Source organism: Fistularia commersonii, chromosome 35 (genome assembly GCF_037954325.1).
Source record: "Fistularia commersonii isolate RoL2024-O1a breed Wild chromosome 35, RoL_Fcom_v1.0, whole genome shotgun sequence".
NCBI classification, from domain to species: domain Eukaryota; kingdom Metazoa; phylum Chordata; class Actinopteri; order Syngnathiformes; family Fistulariidae; genus Fistularia; species Fistularia commersonii.
In genome coordinates, this window is record NC_141318.1 from 2,766,744 (window position 1) to 2,787,760 (window position 21,017).

A 21,017-nucleotide genomic window follows, 5' to 3' on the forward strand; every position below is an offset into this window, starting at 1 on the left:
TATTAGAAAAAATATAAAAATATATAAAAAAATGAAGAAATGAATGTAGAGAACATGAACAATATATAAGCAGTGTAAACACATGCTAAAGTGGCTAGCAGTGTCACTTTTATTGTTATCATTTTACGGTTTCTTGTAAATGAATATTTTGCGCCTTAAATAAAATTTATTGAGATAATAATCATTAAAAAGGCTTCTGAAAGTTTTAATTATTAGACAGCTTTTACAAGGATACGCCCGTCTTCCTGATGCGGGCCGACATTTGGCACAAGGTCGAGTCGGCCGCCCTGTGAAGGAGCGCCCCCCGGCGAGTCCATAAAACGGCTTGTAAACCAGTAAGTAAAATAAAAATTCACGCTCAAAATAAACCTATAAAACGCAGGGGGTGCACGTACGCGTACACGGCTTTGACGGACAGCGCAACTGCTTAAAACATTTTGCGGCGCTGGAATGCGCCTCAACAAATGTGGCAGGGGAATCATCTTCTCCTCCTGCTCTCAGCTGCCAGCGGGGGGCGAGCAGCTCGCTGTCCAACGGAGGGTAAACAGAAACCAAATCTGGAGACGGCGAGTGTGTGTGTGTGTGTCTGTGGGATGTGTGTGTGTGTGTGTGTGTGTGTGTTGCAGCTCTGGCCCGGGGCTGCTGGGTGAAAGGCTTGGAGCGACGTCACCTTCCATCACCTGCCGTCACCAGGTCGAACTGGCCGGGAAAGCTAGTCCCCGTTAGCCTGCTAGCGCGCATATGGGGGAATTAGCCCTCCTCGTGGACTGGCAGGGTTTTAGCCCCCAGGGAGCAACCACGATGAAGGATCAGTCCGCTGGACGGGTGAGAAGTTTTCCGGCTTTTTGGAACATGCTAGGTTATCCATTAGCGATGCTAATCGATGTAAACGTACCTGCAGGTTCCTGTAGTGAACCGTGCTACGGCAGTGCGTGGTCTTGGCCGCCTCCTCGCTGGTGTAGAACAGATCGCAAAGGTTGCAGTAGAAGCCGGTCCTCGGCACCACGAACTCCACCCCTGAAGGAGGTCGAGTTGGTTAGTAAAAGAGCGCCGTCCGTGTGTGTGTGTGTGTGTGTGTGTGTGTGTTCCTTGCAACACTGTGAAGGGGAACCCGTTACATCACAAGGAGAAGCTATGATTTTGCGGTAGAAAGCTCCCACCAAAGGGGAAAATGTGATTTCACATCTTAAATGCTGCTTGGTTCCATCCCATCCACAGAAGTGGTGTGTGCATTCATTCATTCATTCATTCATTCATTCATTCATTTCCTGTTTATCCTGCTCAGAAGATCAGTAGTAGGGCGAAGTCGATCTTTGTGATCGCAGGCAAGAGGCGGGGCTTAACCTGGATGTGTCAGCTGTCAATCATTCCACCATTCACCCTCTCATTCACACCTTTGGACGATCTAGAGTCCTCGAACCTGCAGACCATTAGTGGACTGTGGATGGAAGATGGAGAACATGGAGAAAACCCAGGCAGGAGAAAATGTCAAGCGAAAGCAGGAAGGGGAAGATGGAGATAACACACTAACCCATGCAGGGGAACCCATTTTACATAGAAGACAAAATTGCGAGAAAAAAAAAAATCGTCACGGAACACGCACGTTCTGAAGGGGATGAGACAACAGAAATAGCCACGAGTGGCGGCGGCGTGCGCGGCGGCGTGCCAGTGGGATGTCATCTGCCGGGGGTCGGGGAGCTCGCGGAGCTTATGTGGGTCTCGACACGGGCGGCGTCATTCCAGGCCTAATGACAATATAAATACGCCTCTCTCTGGGGTGCGTTTCAGGAGCGGCGTGCAGAAATAGGCCGGCGATTCCAGCCAATTAGAGTGTTAATGCAACAGGTTGTCAGAGCGCTTATTAATGGTGTCGACGATAACACTTTAACTTTAGCACAAAGACAACCGGCTCAAGGCTCCACCGGCCGCAGACATTCAATACACACCGGCTCAAGGACTCTTGGACCGAGTTTAATCCGGCCAGTGAAACCTGATGACCCCCCTTTCCGCCCCCCTTCGCCCCGGCTGCTACCCGGTCTACTTTATGTAGCGCCATGTTAGCTAAACGCGAGCCGGGACAAAACAGACGTCGACAGCTTCAATGGTTTCTTTTGGAATCCGCTCCCCTGGAATGGTGCGCCGGCGGCGAGGTGCGGCGCGAGTGTCGACGGCGGGCGCGGCGCGGCGCGCTCACCCAGCGGGATGCTGCGCTCGTGGACGGCCTTGTCCTGATCCCGGGAGGAGGAAGGCGTCTCCATCTCTGCGGAGCATTCAAAGAGAGAGCTTCCGTGAAGGTCCACGAGGTAAATACTACGGACAAGTTTCTGGTGGACGCCTCCAGATGTTGGCTACTTCCTGTCCTGGTGGTTCCACCTGCAAAGCACCACTGGAGCGGCGGATTGTTCTACCTGTTTTGCCGTCCTTTTGCTGCGTGACGGGCGCCGGGGTCTGCATTAGCACCTCCGTGTCGCAGCTTTTGCTGTCCTCCGACGCGCTGATGTGGTTCTCCGGCGCCTCCTCGACCGACCCGCTGTTGGTCACCTTCTCCTCCGGACAGGCGTCCTCCAGCGCCGCCTTAAACTCCTCGCCGGGGAACCCGCTCAGTTTTGAGGTCGGCTCCTCGGCGGCGGCTTTCTGGTCGTCCTCGTTAGCTCCGGCCGAGCCGTTAGCTACTTTCTCGGTGGCGGGCGGTTCCTGGCGCTCTCCGGCGCCCCCACGTGGTTCCTCCACGTCTGACTTTTCACGGGACGACTCCTTCACCTCCACCGAGGAGGTGGGCGCTAACGTGCCCTCCTCCGCCGCCGCCCCTTCTGCGAGCTCCTTCGGGCAAGAGGCAAACTCCTCCAGCTCTGGAAGGTCAGGCTCGATGATGGAGTCATCTTCTCCTCCCACTTCGTCCACGGTGACCAGTTCCTCCATGTTCTTCGGGTACCAGCACTCCTCGTCCGTGTTCTCTGCACTTTCCGTCTCCTTCTCCTGCAGAAGTGGATCAAGAACACGGTTTACATCCGAAGCCGTGTAACGTACTCGGGATTGGGTTGTTGGGTTTTTTCGGTCGAAGATCACACGTACATCATCTTTGGTATCTTCCAGAGCCTCTTTTGATTTGCTGCTCCTCTGAGGAGAAGCAGATTCCTCTTTGGACTGTCGATCCTAAAGAAGAACCAAAGAAGTTGGTTCCAACCAAAGAAGTTGGTCGGTACCAAGGGGCTGCAGAAGAACAACGTTTGAGGCGAACGACTTACGGTACTGTCCGTGGCACTGTCCCTCTCGTGCTTCTCCACAGGGAAGTTGTACCTCCTGCTGGTCTTCTTGCTCCTCCCCCTGCCGGGCGACGCCTGCCTCTTATCCTCCGGCGTCTTTCTGTGCGGATCATCCGCCATCTCCACCTCGGCGTGTCTGGACCTGCTGTGGTAGTCGCTACCGTCCCGCCTCTTGGGCTTGGAGTCGTGTCTTTGGTAGGAGGTTCTGCTGGACTTTTCCGACTTGTACACCTGTTCCTTCAGGTAGAATTCGTCGTCCAGTTTCCTGTAGGAGTTGAAGGACACGCCCTGAGGGCTTCCCCGCGGGTACCGGTCTCTGCCGCCCCTCATCCCGTCGTCACCTCCTCCGCCGCCTCCTCCCCGTTCATCTCCAGACCTGGTACCCATGTACTCCATGGGTTTCTGGTAGGCCTTGCGTCGCTCGACCCCCCGCTCGTCGTCCGCTACGCCCCCGTTCCTCCTTTCCTTTTCGTCCTCCCCCCGCCTGAAGTGCGGGGACCAGTCCCAGGAGCCCCTGAGGGGGCCCAAGCCGTTGCTACCTCTCTCCTGGAGCCTGCACGGCGCCCCCTGGGGGCTGTGGGCGGAACTGCAGGAGGTGAAACTAGGGCTGTGTGAATGGGGGCTGAGCGAGCGGCTGATGGGGCTACGGGAGCGCGCTCTCTCCGGTATATAGCTGCAGGGGGCGACAAGAGCATCGCGTTAGGAAACTCCCGTCGTGCTTTGCAAGCTCAGCTTCAACTTATGGAAGAGCTACCCTCCCCGATTCGCGCCCCCTCCCCCTCAAGAGGACCTCCTGACCTGGCGTGGTGTGATGTCTTACCTTGCCTCGGCGGTGCGAGGGCACACGGCCGCGCCTCTTAACATCCCAGCGCAGCCGAAAGAGCGCTTTTTCTGACCACACGCCCCGAAACTCCCAACCGAGACGGGGGAGGGGGGCCGCGAAAAAATCTTATCCCGCTCTCGCGCCTGCGCACCCACAATTTCATTTTTTTTTTCGCGGAGAAAGGAAATGTCTCCTTACTGCTCGAGCTCTTGCATTTCGTCTCTTTCCCGCTGAGAGGTGATGTCGTGGATGATGGACTGAACATCTTTACCTGGTTTCTGCACAGGTGGGATGAAGAAAAGTTAAACGGCGGGCAGGGAGGGCACAGCCCCCTCCCCACCCCGTGTGGCCTTCACTTACCTTCAGCTGCAGCTCCTTGTACCTTTTTGACATCCGAATGAGAAGTTTTTGATTGTTTATCATCGCCGGGGTCAGCTGGTAGTACTGCACCATGGCGTGGGCCGCCTCCATGTACGCCATCTCCAGGAAGGCCTGATGGGAGGGCGGAGAATGAACATAAATCGGGCGGCATCTTGGATGCAAGCGCATCGGGGCGGGTCACATTTTATTATCATAATAAATTGCAGGCCTATTAACCAACAGCACCATTTTAGTATCACAGGTGGTGAATCCGATAGGCCTAATAAATACCAACCCCGATAAATAAACCCCCCGAACTCGAGCGTCGCCCGCGCCACCAGCTCGTTAAACGAAGAACATTGCTTCATCCAACAGGTGAGGGGGAAAATGAACCCCGTGATCTGGGCGAAGCTGAGCAGAAATCGTTCGGGCATACAAGTGTCGCCCCCCTCCGCCCGCCGGGAGCGGCAACATTGGCAGAATGGCAGACATTGGCGGCAATTTTAACAGCCTCTTTAAACCACGGGGAATGTGTAAGAGGGGTTTACAGACCGGTACCGCCAAACAGGAAGTCTTCCGAAGGGAGCGCTAACTAGCCCACGCGCCGTACCTGGTGGGTGGAGCGCATCAGGATGTAGTTGGTGACCTTGCCGAAGGGCAACCCCAGGTTAATGACGTCGTTCTCGGTGCAGCTGCCCTCGGGGAGGTTGCAGATGTGGACGACGCGCCCCCCGCTGGCCTTCCTGGGCGGGAACGGCTGCGACGGGACAATCATTTCAAATATTTCAAATTAGCATGACAACCCGCTAAGCTATTCGAATTAGCTGGTTGTTACACGAGGGGGGGGGGGGGGGGGGGGGGGGTTAGTTATATTTAAAGGTGTGTGGGGGGTGTTGACACAATGAGGCCACAGGTTTCGCCTCATCTCCCTGGAATTTATAAATAAAATATATATAACGTCAGTGTCGCTCGTGGGAATGCGTCGCGCGTCAGAGTCAAGGTTAGCGGCGTCGGTGTAACACTACCGCGCCGCACATCACGCCGCTTCCTCTGGTCCAGGCGGCCCACCTCGCCGCCGCTATTTATAGGGCTCTGGCAGAAGTGCGGCGGTGATAATAAAGTTTTCCTCCTTTGGATTTACAGACCTGTCGGCTGACGGCCCCCAGACATCTCGCACATTTGGTCCGAACCCTCGCAGAGGACCCAGAACACCGACCTGAGGTTCTCCGCATCCCTCGCCTTCAAACAGGAACAATAAACGACCCCATAGATTCTCCTCGCGGCTGACAGAAGGGCTTATCACTCATTCACTCGTTCATCATCGGTGTCTTTTTAGCCCCGCTCGCTGGGGCGAGGGGGCGAGGGGGCGGGGCTTAGCCTGTCAATCATAGCCCCCACAAGACCACGCCGTCTGAGTTTAGCCAACAATCAGATGGCTGAACGCCATGAAAAACGATGAAGCGCGCTCTCCATCCTCCAGCTGGTGAAGTCCATCCATGAAACCCAAACAGGGGAGACGGGGAGTCGGGAAGGGGTGGGGGGGCGGATTAGTGAATTTCCTGCGCAACAGCTTAATGGTTTCCAGCCGGCGAGCTGACATCTACAGGAGGGAGCGGAAGCTCTGACGGCGGCAAAGGTCGCTGCAGGTTGGGCTCCATAAACAGATCCACAAATAGGCTGTTTATGCTCCCGGAATATTGGAGAACAAGCGTCTCGGTTGTTGCGCGGGCTGTTTTCGATATGTTAAATGCCGCGTCTGAAGGCCCAGACGCCCCCGAACCGCAGAAGCCCGTATCGCTTTCAAGGCTGGCTCGGGTGGCCGACGGTAGCCCGGGCCGAGGAGCCTGCGGCTTGTCGGCAGGGAAGAAGAATTTCATTAAATTTAAATTCATCCGCGGGAGTGAGATCTCATGATTCTGTGATCCTGGATCATCGGCAAGCCCATCAAATCTAGGCGCGGGTTTTTAAACCCCCCCCCCTCGTGTGTGTTCATTTGGTTTAGCCCAACCCGTCCCTCTGCTTTGTGGCTTTAGAAAATTAATATTTAAATGTATTTTATTTCATTATTTATGTAATGCAATTCTAAATTTTACCACCCAGATGCTGAGATTCAGGAGCAAAAGGCGCATTCATAAAATAAAATGAAATATTTTATTGGTCATTTAATTTGACTATTTTGCAATGTTCAGTCAAATAGTCCTTTTTTTTTGTTCATGTTGTCGTGTTTGCTGATGGGGGATTATTGATGGTTTTTTTCCTGAATCAGTGGAGGACTCTGGGATACTTTCCTTTTATTTGAAAGTAACTTTCAAAACAGGGCCTTTTTTTGGACATAAAACAAAAATTCATTCTGCTATCTATTTTCATCCTTGTTGTTAATTGTCTCTTTTATTTTTATTTATATTCATATTTATTGTTATTGTTGCGCTGCTGTGACAAATGAATATATCCACTATGGGGATCAATAAAGTGTTTTTTTTTTGGACTCAGAAACAGAATTTGGTTCATTGATTTCAAATGAAACGCATTGCTTTTTTTTTTTTTTTTTTTGACGAAGCGTGAAGGTAAAAAAACAAACATCTCAGCCCATCGCTGGAGAACCAGGTGAGAAGCGATTCCACCGCCCGGCTATCAATCATGCGCAAGAAATCCGATTGGTCGGCGCTCTACCCTCGCCCTCCGCCTCCACCTGTCAATCAAATTCAGCCCAACACACCCCGAGAGAGAGTGTGTTCCTCTGGAGTCCGACCAGCAGCCGTGTCTGTTTATTTGTACAAATCCATGTCGGAGGAGATGGTTTCTCCCAGCGCCTGCATGCTGGCCCCCCCCCGCCCCGGATCAGTTTCCGGGCCTCTCACCAGGGTGAAACCCGACGCCGCGGCGCGGGGGTGTGACCCCGGGGGCCGCGGGGTCTTCGCTCCAAGCGGTGTTTAGCTGTAATCCCGTGTTTATCTCTGTTTTGAGTTCTGTTTTCACATGAGGCTACTGTGTTACCGCAAGGTGGGTCGCCGGACGCCGCCCGGCGAAACGTTACGGGGGGGGGATTACCGTGGGCGTGCACGGCTGCGAGCGTGCACGGATCGGGGGGTGGGGTTGAAGGGGGGGCTGCTATCACCGCATCGGGTCGTTGGGATCACATGTAAAGATACTTCTAGATCGCTGTAATGGATTTGAAAAATATCCATTAGCATGTAGCATTTAGCATTTAGCGCACACACACACTTACTCCGCCTTGTAAAAATGTAATCCAATAAAAACAAGATTAATAACGACTACCGCACGTGTCTTGTTGGACACACACACACTTTAACAGTAAAAAGCGCACCTGCTCCAGCAGGACAGGTGTGTGTTTATAGCGACTAACATTAGCTCAAGCGGCGCAGCCTGTAAATATTTCCCCCGCTGGAAGAATAAAAGCGCTGGTCGTTAACTGAGCGGAGGAACACATGACTGACGAGCGCCGGGAGGGGGACCAATGTCAATCAAATGGTTTTCTGGCGGAGTGTAATCGAAGTAACGAGGCCTCGGGGCGTGCGGGTCCCAATCAGGACACGGGTTATAAGCCAGAAAATGTGTAATAACACGTTTATTAAGGCTCGTTACACGGCTCAGCCCTGTGTGTGTGTGTGTGTGTGTGTGTGTGTTTCGCTGAGGTTTCTGAATGAATTTACAGTTTGGACACGAATCCGCTCATCTTAATTTGCGTTAAAGTACATTTATGTGATTTTGCTCTCGGGAGCCTTAAACTATGTCAACAATCGATATCAAATGTCAAATCAATCAATCAATGAATAAATCAATTCTACTTCGAAGAGTTACACTACCTCTATGATAAGAGACATATATATATATTATAATTTATTGAAGATAAGATTAAACTTAATTCCAGGTTTATATATTACATTTAATGTATTTATCACATATTTATTATAATTATATTTTGTCATTTATGTAATTTTTGTTACGTCATTTTTTTCATTTATCAATTTATATATTTATCAATGTTTTAATTTTGATTTAGAATTATAGGTAAAAGAATAATCAAATATTTTATTGTTTATATTTTATATTTATATAAATGTTATATATTTATTTGACTTTATCATTCTTGTAACCCAAAGGGCCTGGTGGGAGGGATTTCATGTAGTACTCACACACACACACACACATACACACACACACACACACAAAGATAAATTTATTGCAGTTAATCTAAAAAAATATATATACTAATAAACTTTTAGTTTGGGGATTCTTTGCTAGACACAACATTCAGATTTTGCGTGTGTGTGTATGTGTGTGTGTGTGTGTGTGTGTGTGTGCGCACTGACCACTACGACCGACATTCAACGCGCTTATCGTTTGCACGAATGTATTTCCAGAGACCCTCGGCGTCCCGATCGGCGTCCGTCAGCAGCTGCTGCTCTCCATCAGCCGTCAGCCGGCGGGCTGCCGGCGGGGGAGGAAGGAGGGGGCGGAGCTTAATCACCCGACGATGATTCGGAGTTTGGATTACTGATCAATCGATGTGAAAAATTACTCCGTTATACCCGAATTTTCTACTTTATAACACAAGGCCAGCACAATAACACATCCACCGTCTCCGCACTCCGTTGTGGTGCGGCAAGAGCCAATCACGGCCGGCCTCAGAGCGAGGGGGCGGGGTCTGACCCTGACGGGTCAGCTGTCAATCATCCACCCACTCATTCACAATTTAAGGGTCTGTTTAAAAGGACGGCGGTGAGGAACAGGAGGGGGAACCCGAGGAGAACCCAGAAGACCATGTTTCCGTGAAACCAGACGTGACCGACCTCCAACCTTCACCCTGATATGAAGATCTTAGATGTTCTCAGACCTGCTTCCGGTTCCCAGGAGAGAAAAAAAAAAACAAAACAAAACAAACGTTTGTCTGACCTTTGACTCCGGCAGGTGTGAAGTAAATCCCGTGGCGGGCGCGGTGAAGGTCTTCATGGCCGCAGCTGGCAAGTAGGAGGCGCCGGCTCCCGAGGAAACATCTGCCAAAACAGTTAGAGACGTGAGTCCTCGGGGCGACGGCGAGAAGAAGAGCGCCGCGTCGGACGCGAAGGTGCGAAGCGGGTTCCACGCGCCCTCCATCGTGTTTTACTCCAAATGTCTCCATATATGGAAATCCGGGAAGCTCAAGCGAAGCCCCGGAGCGCCGGAGAGCCTCCGGCCGGCTCGGCGGCGGCCATGTTTGTCTCGGCGCGCGCCGCGGCGGGTTTTATTTACCTAGGACTAGCATCATAAAGCTAACGCTACGGGAGGTTTACGAGTGCAGATGTTGAGGCCGTTCTGGGTCGACCCTCCCGCGAACATCTGGACGTTCTCCAGCGAGTCCGAAGCTTCTCCGGAGGGGGTCGTAATCGACCAATCCGGGCAGGGCGGACTATAAACAACGTGTTAGCTCACACCCTCGCATACTTCTAGAAATACCGCAGACCGATTCTGTTTCACATTCTGGAGCCACCTGAGGAGCGTTTCTCCGACGCCACGCCCCCCCGACCCCCACGCCAGCGTCTCCTACCTTGTCCGGCGGCGGAGAAGATCATGGAGGTCGCGGTTCCGGCGCTGAGGGACCCATCGGCGGGGAAGTAGACGGCGGCGGCGGCGGCGGGAACGGCTGCGGAGCTGCCACAATCACAGGAGGCCCATTTTAGCCGGGCGCGCCCGCGAGCGCGCACGTATCTTGTGACAGAGCTCGTATTCGTGGAGAGACTAAGACAGCTGTATATAGAGCCAGGAGACGAGTCCAGCGCCCGGGTGGTGGTGGTGGGGGGGGGGGGGGCGCCATCCCACCCGGCTAGCTAAACCGCTACCATTGCGCTGATTTCCCGGTCGTTTCGAGCGACTCACCCTTCGTGCACGTACAGCATTCGGTTCTGCAGGTGCAGCTTCCCCTTCACGTGCTGGTCCCAGTCCTGCACACACACACACACACACCGCGCAAACATTAGCTGCCTGTGCACACCCTCCCCCCCCACGCCGCCGCGCTCCATTCCTCTTGTATAAGCTCACAGCGGGGGGGCGTTTAAAGAGACAAAGTGGTTGATTGACAGGGGCAGCAAGTGCACCCGCCCTCCCTCCCCCCCCCGCCGCTCGCCGCCCGCCCGCCCGCCCGCCCACGCCGGACGCCGCTCTTCACCCACCTTGAGGTTGTAGACTTTCTTGTCGCAGATGCTGCACTGGTGCGGCAGCTGGCCGGGGGTGAGGGCGTTGTAGTCGTTGACTTGGTAAGGTTGCAGCGTTCTGGTTCCCGAACCCTGGGCGTCCTCGCCCGCCGGCGGGGGCTGGTACCCCCCGAACACGGGTTTGGGGTTGAACTTGGGGGGCTCGGGGGTGGGCTCCTCCGGGTTGTACAGTTCCGTTCTGGACTGCGTCGGGTGTCCGGACGGCGTCCAGCAGGGGGCGGAGTCGGACGCCGTCCCCATCTTCGCCAGGCCGGAGGGGACTTTCCAGGGTTCCGTCTGCAGGGCGGCGTTATAAACGCCCTGCTCGGCCGCCCCGAAGCCGCCCTGCTGGCCCGCCGCGTCACGCCCGAAGAAATCCTGCTTGAAGCCCGCATTGTTCACGCTGTTAGCCTGGGTGACGATCCCCGCGTACTGTCCGTCGCCGGGGGCGACCGAGGCGGCGGTCGCGGCCCCCCCCGGGCCGTACTGCAGGCGCCTGTCGGTGTCCGACGGGTAGGCCATCCCCGGCTTTTTGCCGAAGTCCGGGCCCTGCTGCGCCGCCGTGGTCCCCCCTCCCTGAGCGTTGAGCCTGACGTTCTGGTTCTGGCCGAATCCCCCGACTCCCGAGGAGGGGAACCCCAGCACCCCCGCGGGGAAGCCGGCCTGGGGGTTCCCCACCACGCCGGAGTTGCGCAGCTGGTTGAAGAGGGGCTGGGACATGGCCACATTGGACAGGACCTGGTTGAGGACGGAGGCGGCGGCGGCGGCGTTGCCTCCCTGGGCCAGTTTGAGGCGGTGGAGGGTGAGCTGGGCTTGGAGCTGAGCGAGCTGGAGGCTGGCCGGCGTCAGGAGAAGGTTCTGCTGCTGCTGCTGCTGCTGGGCGCCCGTCTGGAGGGCCTTCTTGTCGCCGCCGTCCGCTGGGACGCCGCTGCACGGGGTGGAGGAGGAGCATGAGTGTCAGGAATGTCTATTACACAGTTATTACACAGTTATTACACCGTAATTACACAATAATTACACAAAAGCCCATTTTCATGAGGGTGAGACGATAGTCCTGGGCAGGTTCGAGGGGCTTACAGACACCAACAGATACAGTAGAGCATGTCCAAGTTCACACGTGCACAGTTGTAGAAGTACACCAATGCATTCATGATGGCCGCCACCGAGGGTTCAGAACCGCAGAGAACTTGCAGTGAAGCAGGTATCAACGAAACATCTGGGTTCTCCAGGTTCTCCGACTGGCTCCCGGAGACCCGAAAACAGCAGGTCAAACGAAGGGGTGAATGTTTGGATGATTGACAGCAGGTTAAACCCCGCCTCTCGCACCGGCATCAGCTACGATCGGCTCCCGGATCTGACGTTCTCCAGAACAATGGTTCTACCTCCGAGCCTCGAGGCCCGGCGGTATTTTTATGATGTTAGCGAATCTTGAGATGCCCGGACTGAGCGCCGGCCCCCTCCACGACACGGGCGAGTGTAACCAGAACCTGGCGAGCGGCGTATGGCGGGCCGCTGCCGTGACCCTGTTTGACTGGCCTGTCCTTTGGATTTCACGTGAACGCCCTCACATGCTTTCTAAACTTAGTGCGCTCAAGTATTCATCACATCATCTGTTAAGCACCGGACACGGCCCCCGCCGGCCGCGGCCCCTAAGCACGCCGCTGAAAGGCGGCGGCCCAATCACATTAGACATCCTGAAGCCCACTATTGTTTATCATTGTCATCAGTTAGCTTCTGATTCTCAGGAATCGCGGCCCACGCCGCCGCCGCCGCCGCTGCGACCCAGGGGGTCCCGCCACGCGATGCGACCCGCGACCGGTCCCTTTTTAAAATGCTCCGGTGGCGTTTTCAAATATGAATTTACGCAACCGAATCTGGCGGGGGATTAGCGCCTTCCCGCCGGCTCCTGTTGTTGTGATGTGGCGTTGCGATTATTTCCCCACATCATAAACTCAACCCGCAGCCGCGGGCCGCCGCGCTACTGCCGACCCCCTCCTCCTCCCCCTCCCGGCCCCCGGGCTCCCCGCTCGACACGGGAACCTGAGATAACCCGTTAGCTTCCGGGAAAATGTAGCGGAATCACGTTTCTTACACAGGTATTACAAGCATATCTTGTGGTCGTGTGACGGCAGGAAGTCAACGGATGTTACTTCCTGCCGGGCTCCCGGAGCAGGGGAAGATAAAGTGCAAAAAAAATGCAAAAAAGAATTGCATGAAAATGCGAAAAAAAAAAAAAAAAAAAAAAGGACAAAAAAAAGCAACAAAAAAAATAAAAATAAATTCATTTTCGCCCATCCACACAGCTAATATGGCTGCCCTGCTGGCAACCAGGTGAGGCAGGGTCACATGACCAGCTGCAGGTCACATGACCAGCTGCAGGTCACATGACCACCAGAGCAATAGATCGATAGATTGATAGATGGATGGATGGATGGCAACCGCATGCTTCTGCTTCTCCAGATCTCTCTCTCATGGAGAACCTCTCTTTTCACCTTCATCACCACACAGACACACACACACACACACACACAGACACACACACACACACACACACACACATGGAGCTGATGTTCTCCAGATCAGTTCCACTGGCAGGACAAAACCCTCTGCCTGTTCTAAATCTTCTAACAGGTTCTACAAGTTCTCACTGGTTCTAAGGGGTTCTGACGGTTTAGAGGGTTCAAAAGGTTCCTACTGGTTCTAAAGCTTCTCATGGGTTCTAAAACTTCAAAGGATTCTAAGGTTCTTATTGGTTCTAAAGGTTCAAAGGGTTCTTAAGGTTCAAAGGGTGATAAAGGATCAAATGGTTCTAAAGGATCTCACCGGTTCTGAATGTTCTCAAGGGTTCTAAAGGATCTCACAGGTTCAAAGGGTTCTCACAGGTTCTAAAGGTTCAAAGGGTTCTTAAGGTTCAAAGGGTGCTAAAAGATCAAACGATTCCAAAGGATCTCACGGTTTCTGAATGTTCTCACAGGTTCTGAAGGATCTCAAAGGTTCAAAGGGTTCTCACGGGTTCTAAAGGTTCAAAGGGTTCTCACGGGTTCTAAAGGTTCAAAGGGTTAAAAGGGTTCTCAGGGTTCAAAGGGTACTAAAGGTTCTCATGGGTTCTAAAGGCTCTCACAGGCTTTAAAGATTCGCACAGGTTCAAAAGGTTCAGAGGGTTCTAAAGGATCTCACGGGTTCTAAAGGTTCTCACAGGTTGTAAAGGTTCTAAAGGTGCTGACGGGTTCTAAGGCGCTGTGAAGGTTCTCTTGGCTGTGGGAACTCACAAGGTCTTGTTCCGGTTCTTCCTCGGGGGATTAAAATACTCCGAACCTCACGGAATCCCACGCCGGGCGTGGACGTGTGCACGCTCAATCCTCGGGGGTTTGGGAGCAGCGGTCCACGGACTCGGCGGGTCCTCACGGAGGCACGAAACCCACGCGGGACATTTGGTCACGCCGGTGGAAGGAGAAGCCGCGGGACTCGGACCGGAGCGCTTCCCCCATCCGCCTCACCGGAGGGAGCGGCGGACTGCGGCCGGGATCGCGGTCCGGTGGCGGGGGGGCGCCGGGAGCCCCGCCCCCGGGGGGTCCCGACGCGCCCCGCAAGTCCGCGTGCGCGTCTGTCACGCATACGCACGCGCTACAAACAAATAAATAAATAAACAAAACCAACAAACCCGCGGAGTCGGTGAACCGAACCGGACGCGCACACGCACACGCACGGTTTAAGAACGAAGGGGAAGGCGTGACGAAGTCACATGTGCTGTGTATGTGTGTGTGTGTGTGTGTGTGTGTGTGTGTGTGTGTGTGTGTGTGTGTTTCGACACGTTGATATTTTTCCCAACGGTACAATAACACTACTACAAATTTGTACTGCGTGAGAACTACGTAGTACTGCGAGAAAGTACTTCGTGTAAATTCGTTAACTTCCATATTGCGGATTCGTGGAAATAAAAAATAACTTTATAAAAACGGAGCGGATTCTGTTTGCGGGTTTAAAAAAAAAAAAACTACGAACGGAGTCACGTGATCTGGTTTCAGGAAGTAGATTTAATGAAACTAAGCGCATTTTTAAATGAATATTATTTAAATGTTATTTTTTAAAATACTAAAACGGACCCGTTTTAATTCCTAATGTATTGCGAATTGGCCCTTCGAAATAATTATCATTTCCATCTAGGTTTATTGTATTCTCCGTCAAGCCTGACGTTTAATTTAAATTGATTTACGTGAATTTAAAATAAAGCAGTAACTATAACTTGAACTCCACTGGCGGGGAAAAAAACCTGAACTAACAATTAAAAAATAAAAACTTTTCGCGTTGGTACTTGAAGTAAAAACTGTCAATCGCATTTTTCTAATCTCAACTGAATAATTTCTGACGTTAAAACCAAACTCTATCAAATGTCAAAATTAAAGCGCGAACATCCGGTAACAGCAATAAACTTTACGAGTGAATAAAACAAGCAAATCTCAAAGAGTCTCTGCCAGAAATCAAATCCGGCAGCGGCGTTAGAGGCGACAGGTGTCCCCGGAATAAAAAAATAACCAGCCTTAATCCGGCTAATCCCCGGATTTAATCCGCGGTAGGAGCCCCCCCTCCCCCGCCGCGCTCTGCCCGGGGACGTCAGGGTTGGAGAACCGCGCAGACCCGGTAGAAGCACAGGCCTGCAGCCACATCCCATAATAACAACCACAACAATCGCGACAAGAGAAAAAGTATTATTGTAGAATTTAACATGTAGTGTTTTATCTATTGTTTTACTAAAATTACTTTTACTGTAATCTCGAGGAGAAGTGCTTGTGCAAGGAATTATAAATTACTTAAATCATAATAGTAATGCAATAATAATAGTAATAACATTAAAAAATAATTATTACATTAATAACAAAAATATTTATAATTAACATAAAATGTATTGTGAGTTTTTTTCAGTTTTGCAATAGCAGTATTTGATTTAGTACAAGAAATACTACATGTTCAACTACGACTGTAATTATACTGATTCTATAACCGCGTCCATTATGATTAATGTTATTAAATTTATTTTAATTAATTCTAAGAAGGTATAATAGTAATGGTAATAGTAGTATTAGTATAAGTATGTACAGTGTTAAATATTGTGTACTTGTACTTCAAGGTCACTCACAGTGTACGTAGTTCCTAATACAACATAGTAAAATATACTTCACATTACACCGATTTTATACTGCCTGCATTCATAGCAGAAATACAAATATTAATATAGTATACCATAATACTGTATTGATCCCCATCAGGGAAATTCGTTTGTCACAGCAGCGCAACAACAATAATATCAATACATACAGATATAAATATGAATAGAAGAGACATTTAATAGGACAAAGAAAATAACAAGGATAGGAAAAGATTGTAGATTGACAATAAGAATAAAAAATAAACAGGATGAGAGTGGAATGATAACAAGGGTAAAAAATTTATAAGAAAAATAGAAAACAAAATGAACAACAAGGATAAAAAGAGATAACAGGATACCACACTATTTATGGTAGTAATACTAATGTCAACAGAATCAGTATAATAATAACATTATTATATTTATAGATATAGTTAAACACGTAGCATTTTCTTGTACTGCAGTACTAAACTGCAGTAACTGAAAAAAAACTCAAAATGTATTACTATAATTTTTTGTGATATTAAAAACTGTATTTAACACAAAAAAAGAAATAGTACTACTATCACTACTAGTGGTAGTAATACTACCACTACTCATAGTACAAATAAAAATACTAATGACAATAATAAAAATAGAATCACCTTTTGAATCAGTATAATTATAGAAATAGCTGAACATTTATTTCTTGTATAATGGTACTAAAATTGCAGTAACTGTTGACTTAATAATTGTAATATAATGTAATATATAATGTAATTGTAATGTAATGATAAAAGCAACAACAGTAATTATAATACTCATGTAGTCGTAAAACCAGTGTAACTAAAGACATAGTGTAACTTGCAGTATTTTTTGTATAGCTTTACCAGACAAGCAGTAACTGTTACCTCGCTAAATACTATTATTATTACTACTATAACTAGTTTTCATTAGTATTATTATTATTATCATTATTATTGTCATGTCTAGTGTTAAAACTGCATTTTGAGATGTATTTCTACTTTGAGGTTATAGAGTGTGTCCTAAATACAACAAAATAAGAAACCGAGATTATAATATTTCATATTATCAGCTGTGGTGGTTGTAATAATAATAATAATAATAATAATAGTAATAAACATTTTTACAATAAAGTAATAAAAAAGAAGATGACAAATTTTAGAGAACAAAAGTTTCGAGGTTTGTTGTGTGTGTGTGTGTGTGTGTGTGTGTGCGTGAGAGAGAGAGAGAGAGAGTGAGACAGAAACATGGCAATCTAAAACTATTCTGAATAGAAACACACCGACACACACACACACACAGACACACACACACACACAGCGAGTATGCATTTGACTCAACAGCTCCCAGCTCTGCCACTAGGGGGCGCCACACATTGCAGAAAACTGGCCCCAGGAGATCCTCCCCATCAACATCTAATGGGACCAGTGCCTCCCATCATGTGAGGGCACTGTTCTCACCGGTTCCTCGGGTTCTCCGGGTTCTCCGACCCGTCACCAGAACTCCTCACCCCTGACTCGTCTCTGCATCGGCTTCCTTTGACATACTCGCCCTTTAAAACAAGCGCCGAAAACCAGTGGGACCTCAAAGAGTCAATCGGGACGAGGACCAAACAAACCTCTGCTTGGTTCAATTGATCCTCTGAGGTTCCACTTCAGTTGAAGCTCTCAATCAAAGCATGGGAGTCCCGGTCTCGGGGCCCGGGCCAGTAAACAGGGTCTGCTTGCCTCGCACCACATTTGGCACCATTGGGAGGGGTGTAGGAGTGGAGGTGTGGGGTCACTGATTTATGGCACCATTGATTTATGGCTCCCCCGACCACGGGTGAGGAATGTTGGCGGCGGAGAGTCGGAGGGTCTACGACCCCCATCAGCCCGATCCTGAGTGAGGCATCACTTGAAGACACGGCGGCTTTTCCACTGATGAAGTGTTTCCGACCGGTTCTCCACGGATGTTTGGAGAGGAGAACCCCGACGTGGAACCGGAGTCCCGATCCAAAGGAACCTGCACGTCGCCCTCTCCTCGCCGCCATCGCTGACGAACATGCGTCGGGAGTTGGGAGGGAACCCCGGACCCCCTCCGTGACCCCCGGAGGTCGAACAGAAACCCATGTGAAGTGACAGCTGCCCCCCCCCACCCCTCCCCGCCCGCGGAACCCAGAGAACATTCCAGCCGACACGTCCCGAAGTCCTCACCTGTTCTCCGGCTTTCTGCAGAAATCTGGGCTCTAATCTGAGAACATCCATAACGTGTAAGCGGAATCTGTTTTTCTAGATAATCCCACCCAGTGTCTCCGGGATTACTCAGAACCGCCGGCGTTCAACGGGGCACGCCGGGATTCTTGGAGGCCCAGCGGGGTTTTCCAAGCGCATGCTGGTACCCTGGAGTTCTGCAAGGCAACCAAGTGTTCTCTTGGGTAACCTAGGGTTCACTGAGGCATGCAGATGTTCTCCCAGGCATGTTGGGATTCTCAGGGGAACAGCAGGGTTCTCCGAGTGCATGCCCGTGTTCTCCCAGGTACCCTGGGGTCTGCAAGGCAACCGAGGGGTCTATCAGTTACCCTGGGGTTATGAAAAGCAACTCAGGGTTCTCCAGGGTACCTTAGAGTTCACTGATGCACGCCAGTATTCTCCCAGGCATTACAGGGTACTTGGAGCCACCTAAGACTCTACAAAGGTCCCTGGGGTTCTCCAAGGCACAACAGGGTTCTCCAAGGTACACTAGCATGGCTCGCCAACATTGGGATTTTCTGACAGTTTTTCAGTACTTGCTCTGTTTCTTGGAGGGCGGGGGGGTTGGGGTAAGGGGTGGGGAGTGGGGGTATCAAGTGGTCTGTGGTCAGTTTTGACATGAGGGTGGTGACATGGCTAAGAAAAGCCCCCTCCTCCCTAGAGGAGGTTTACCTGTAATCTGCTGAGTGTTAGACATGGTGCTGAGAGCTGGTTGACTAGAGTCTCCATTGGGTCACAGTGACCCCTCCTTCCCTCGGCGTAAAAAAGTCCAAAAAAAGGGGAGGGACAGGACGGGAGCGCTCAAATTAAGGATGATGACGACATTTTGGTTCAATCGCGAGAATTTTTGTCGTAGGATCCAGGCTTTGACAACTGAGGCCGACCAGCCATTTCTCAGGCTGCCGTCGAACAGTTATTTATAGCCCTGACTGATCAAGCGCCTCTCTGCGCCGCCCCGGCCCTTCACATCGGGTTCTTTCAAGGAAGAACCCCAAAGGTTCTGAGCTGCATCCCTAAACATTCCCATCTCTGCCTGATTGCCTTTTCTGTTTTCTGGCGGGAATAAACAGGAAGTGGAAGGAGCAGGAGGCCCCGCCCCCAGAGCTGAAGGAAGAAGAATGAACAAGCCAAGTTAACACTGATAAATATTCTCTGGTCTCAGCGTCAGGCTCGGGTACATCGGTATGCTCATCAGTTTATACCCCAAACGAGTACCTTCGAGATACTTTAAGGCGTAAAACAGAATATATCCAAAGACGGCGAGGAAACAAATCACCCCTCTTCTTGAAAAACCCACAAGGAGAAGGTTTTTGGGTTTTGGACCTGTCCATTGGGGGTTTGGAGGATCGGATCCAAGACAAGTCCCAAGTAGATCTGCGCCGCGTCAAAACATCTGACGCTTATCTTGGATCGAGGCCGCGGAGTGATTTAAGAAGAAGTAGAAGGAACATGGGGGGGGGGGGGGGTAGAGGGGGGGTGGGGAGGCTTGGGATCGGCGGGGAGTTGTAATTACAACCCTGTCCGGTCTGGATCTGGAGGCAGCATCGCCATGACGACAGGACCCGACAGTCTCAGAGATGCCCAGCGCCGGCCGGAGGAACGATTCGTCACACAGAACCATCCGGTAAGGTAAGCAATCCACCCTCAATACATCAAGCTAGCCTTCACATGGTCTGCTCATTCATCTACTCCAATGTCCAGAACTCCAGCTTGGTCAGGACTCAGAGCGGCGCAGCAGCGCCCCCTTGTGGCAGGTGACCTTCCCCTTTCTCACACCCACCGAAGATGGTAGCAACCAACGGGTGGCCAAGAAACATGCTGGAATATGGAAGGAACCGTCCCAAGGGGATCCGTGTTCCTTGCAACCCTTTTTTTGGAGATGCCAGAATGAATCATGAGACGGCGGAAGCGCCTTGAGTATCCCGAAGTTCCAGGATGTGGGTCGAGAGTTTGGAAGAAATTCCTGAAATAAGATCACGAATCTGGCAACGTTCGCGCAAATCCATCTTTGCTACCGCCTGCTTGAGAACACCATGTTTTTGAGCGCTGGACGGATTCCAGCAAGAGCGTGGTAACACACACACACACACACACACACACACATGCAGGGTGACCATATGGCTCAGCATGTCCGGGAAGCTCCGGGCTGCTCAAATAGCCATTAGCACAAATTAGCCCCGACAATGAAAGCGAGTGAACTCAGCAGATTTTATTTCCAAACAGCTGCTTCTCCGAACCCGGAGCGACAAATGGACCAAGGTTGGGAGGATTGGAGGCCGGGAGGAGGGGGTGGAGACCCCCGAACCCCTTATCCAACCAGGCTCTTTCACTCTGAATATTTTCAATTTAAAAAACTTAAAATAGTAAAAATCAAATTGAGAATTTAAGGGTAGCAAGTACACTGTCAGTGTGATTCTGTCAAGTACACAAACACATCAAAAAAACATTTTTTTTAACTTATAATCATAAATAAATGCATAGAAGGATTTATTTATGGATAAACAAATACCTAAAATATAAATAAATAATTATAAATAATTAGAAAAATGTAAAAAAAACAATACATTAAGTATAAATAAATAAATAATTCTGAATAATGAGAAAAATATATAAAAAATACATAAATTAGAGGTAAATCATTATAAATAATTAGAAAAATATTTAAAAAATATACATAAAATATAAATAAATAATTAGAAAAATATAAAAAAAAAAAACAACATAAAATTACATAAATAAAGAGTAGTCAGTACGACTACAGAGTATAAGCGTGAGGGTTTCATGTGCTGATAATCACTGCGTGTTGCTGCCGTGCAACACAAGAGAAAGAGGCGGGGTTTAACCGGACGGATCGGCGTCAATCATATGGAGACGTCCAATCGGGTGAACAGTGGGGCGGCGGGGGGGAGCTGGAGCTGCACGGGGAGTGAAATCCACCCGCGGGAGGGGGTGGGGGTAGGGTTGCTGCCCTTCCATCTTCCCATTGACGAGTTACTGACAGCTGAA

The 21,017-nt window shown here is 50.4% G+C and overlaps 1 protein-coding gene across 2 annotated transcripts in view; it reads right to left on the bottom strand.

Moving 5' to 3' along the window:
* Positions 1 to 21,017, bottom strand: part of rbm20 (RNA binding motif protein 20) — a 30,977-nt gene that overhangs the window by 1,497 nt on the left and 8,463 nt on the right. Inside the window, exons 1-13 of one of the 2 annotated variants that reach the window (XM_086142552.1) lie at positions 13,904 to 14,242; positions 10,614 to 11,562; positions 10,321 to 10,385; positions 9,992 to 10,095; positions 9,361 to 9,461; positions 5,057 to 5,203; positions 4,447 to 4,578; positions 4,285 to 4,364; positions 3,246 to 3,936; positions 3,073 to 3,153; positions 2,409 to 2,976; positions 2,195 to 2,260; positions 896 to 1,017 (exon numbers count right to left, since the gene is read on the bottom strand). In XM_086142552.1, coding sequence (XP_085998678.1) covers positions 896 to 1,017; positions 2,195 to 2,260; positions 2,409 to 2,976; positions 3,073 to 3,153; positions 3,246 to 3,936; positions 4,285 to 4,364; positions 4,447 to 4,578; positions 5,057 to 5,203; positions 9,361 to 9,461; positions 9,992 to 10,095; positions 10,321 to 10,385; positions 10,614 to 11,354 — 2,898 coding nt within the window. In that variant the 5' untranslated portion in view covers positions 11,355 to 11,562; positions 13,904 to 14,242. Of the gene's footprint in view, positions 1 to 895; positions 1,018 to 2,194; positions 2,261 to 2,408; positions 2,977 to 3,072; positions 3,154 to 3,245; positions 3,937 to 4,284; positions 4,365 to 4,446; positions 4,579 to 5,056; positions 5,204 to 9,360; positions 9,462 to 9,991; positions 10,096 to 10,320; positions 10,386 to 10,613; positions 11,563 to 13,903; positions 14,243 to 21,017 lie in introns of those variants that run through there. The other variant, XM_086142551.1, reaches the window with a different exon arrangement.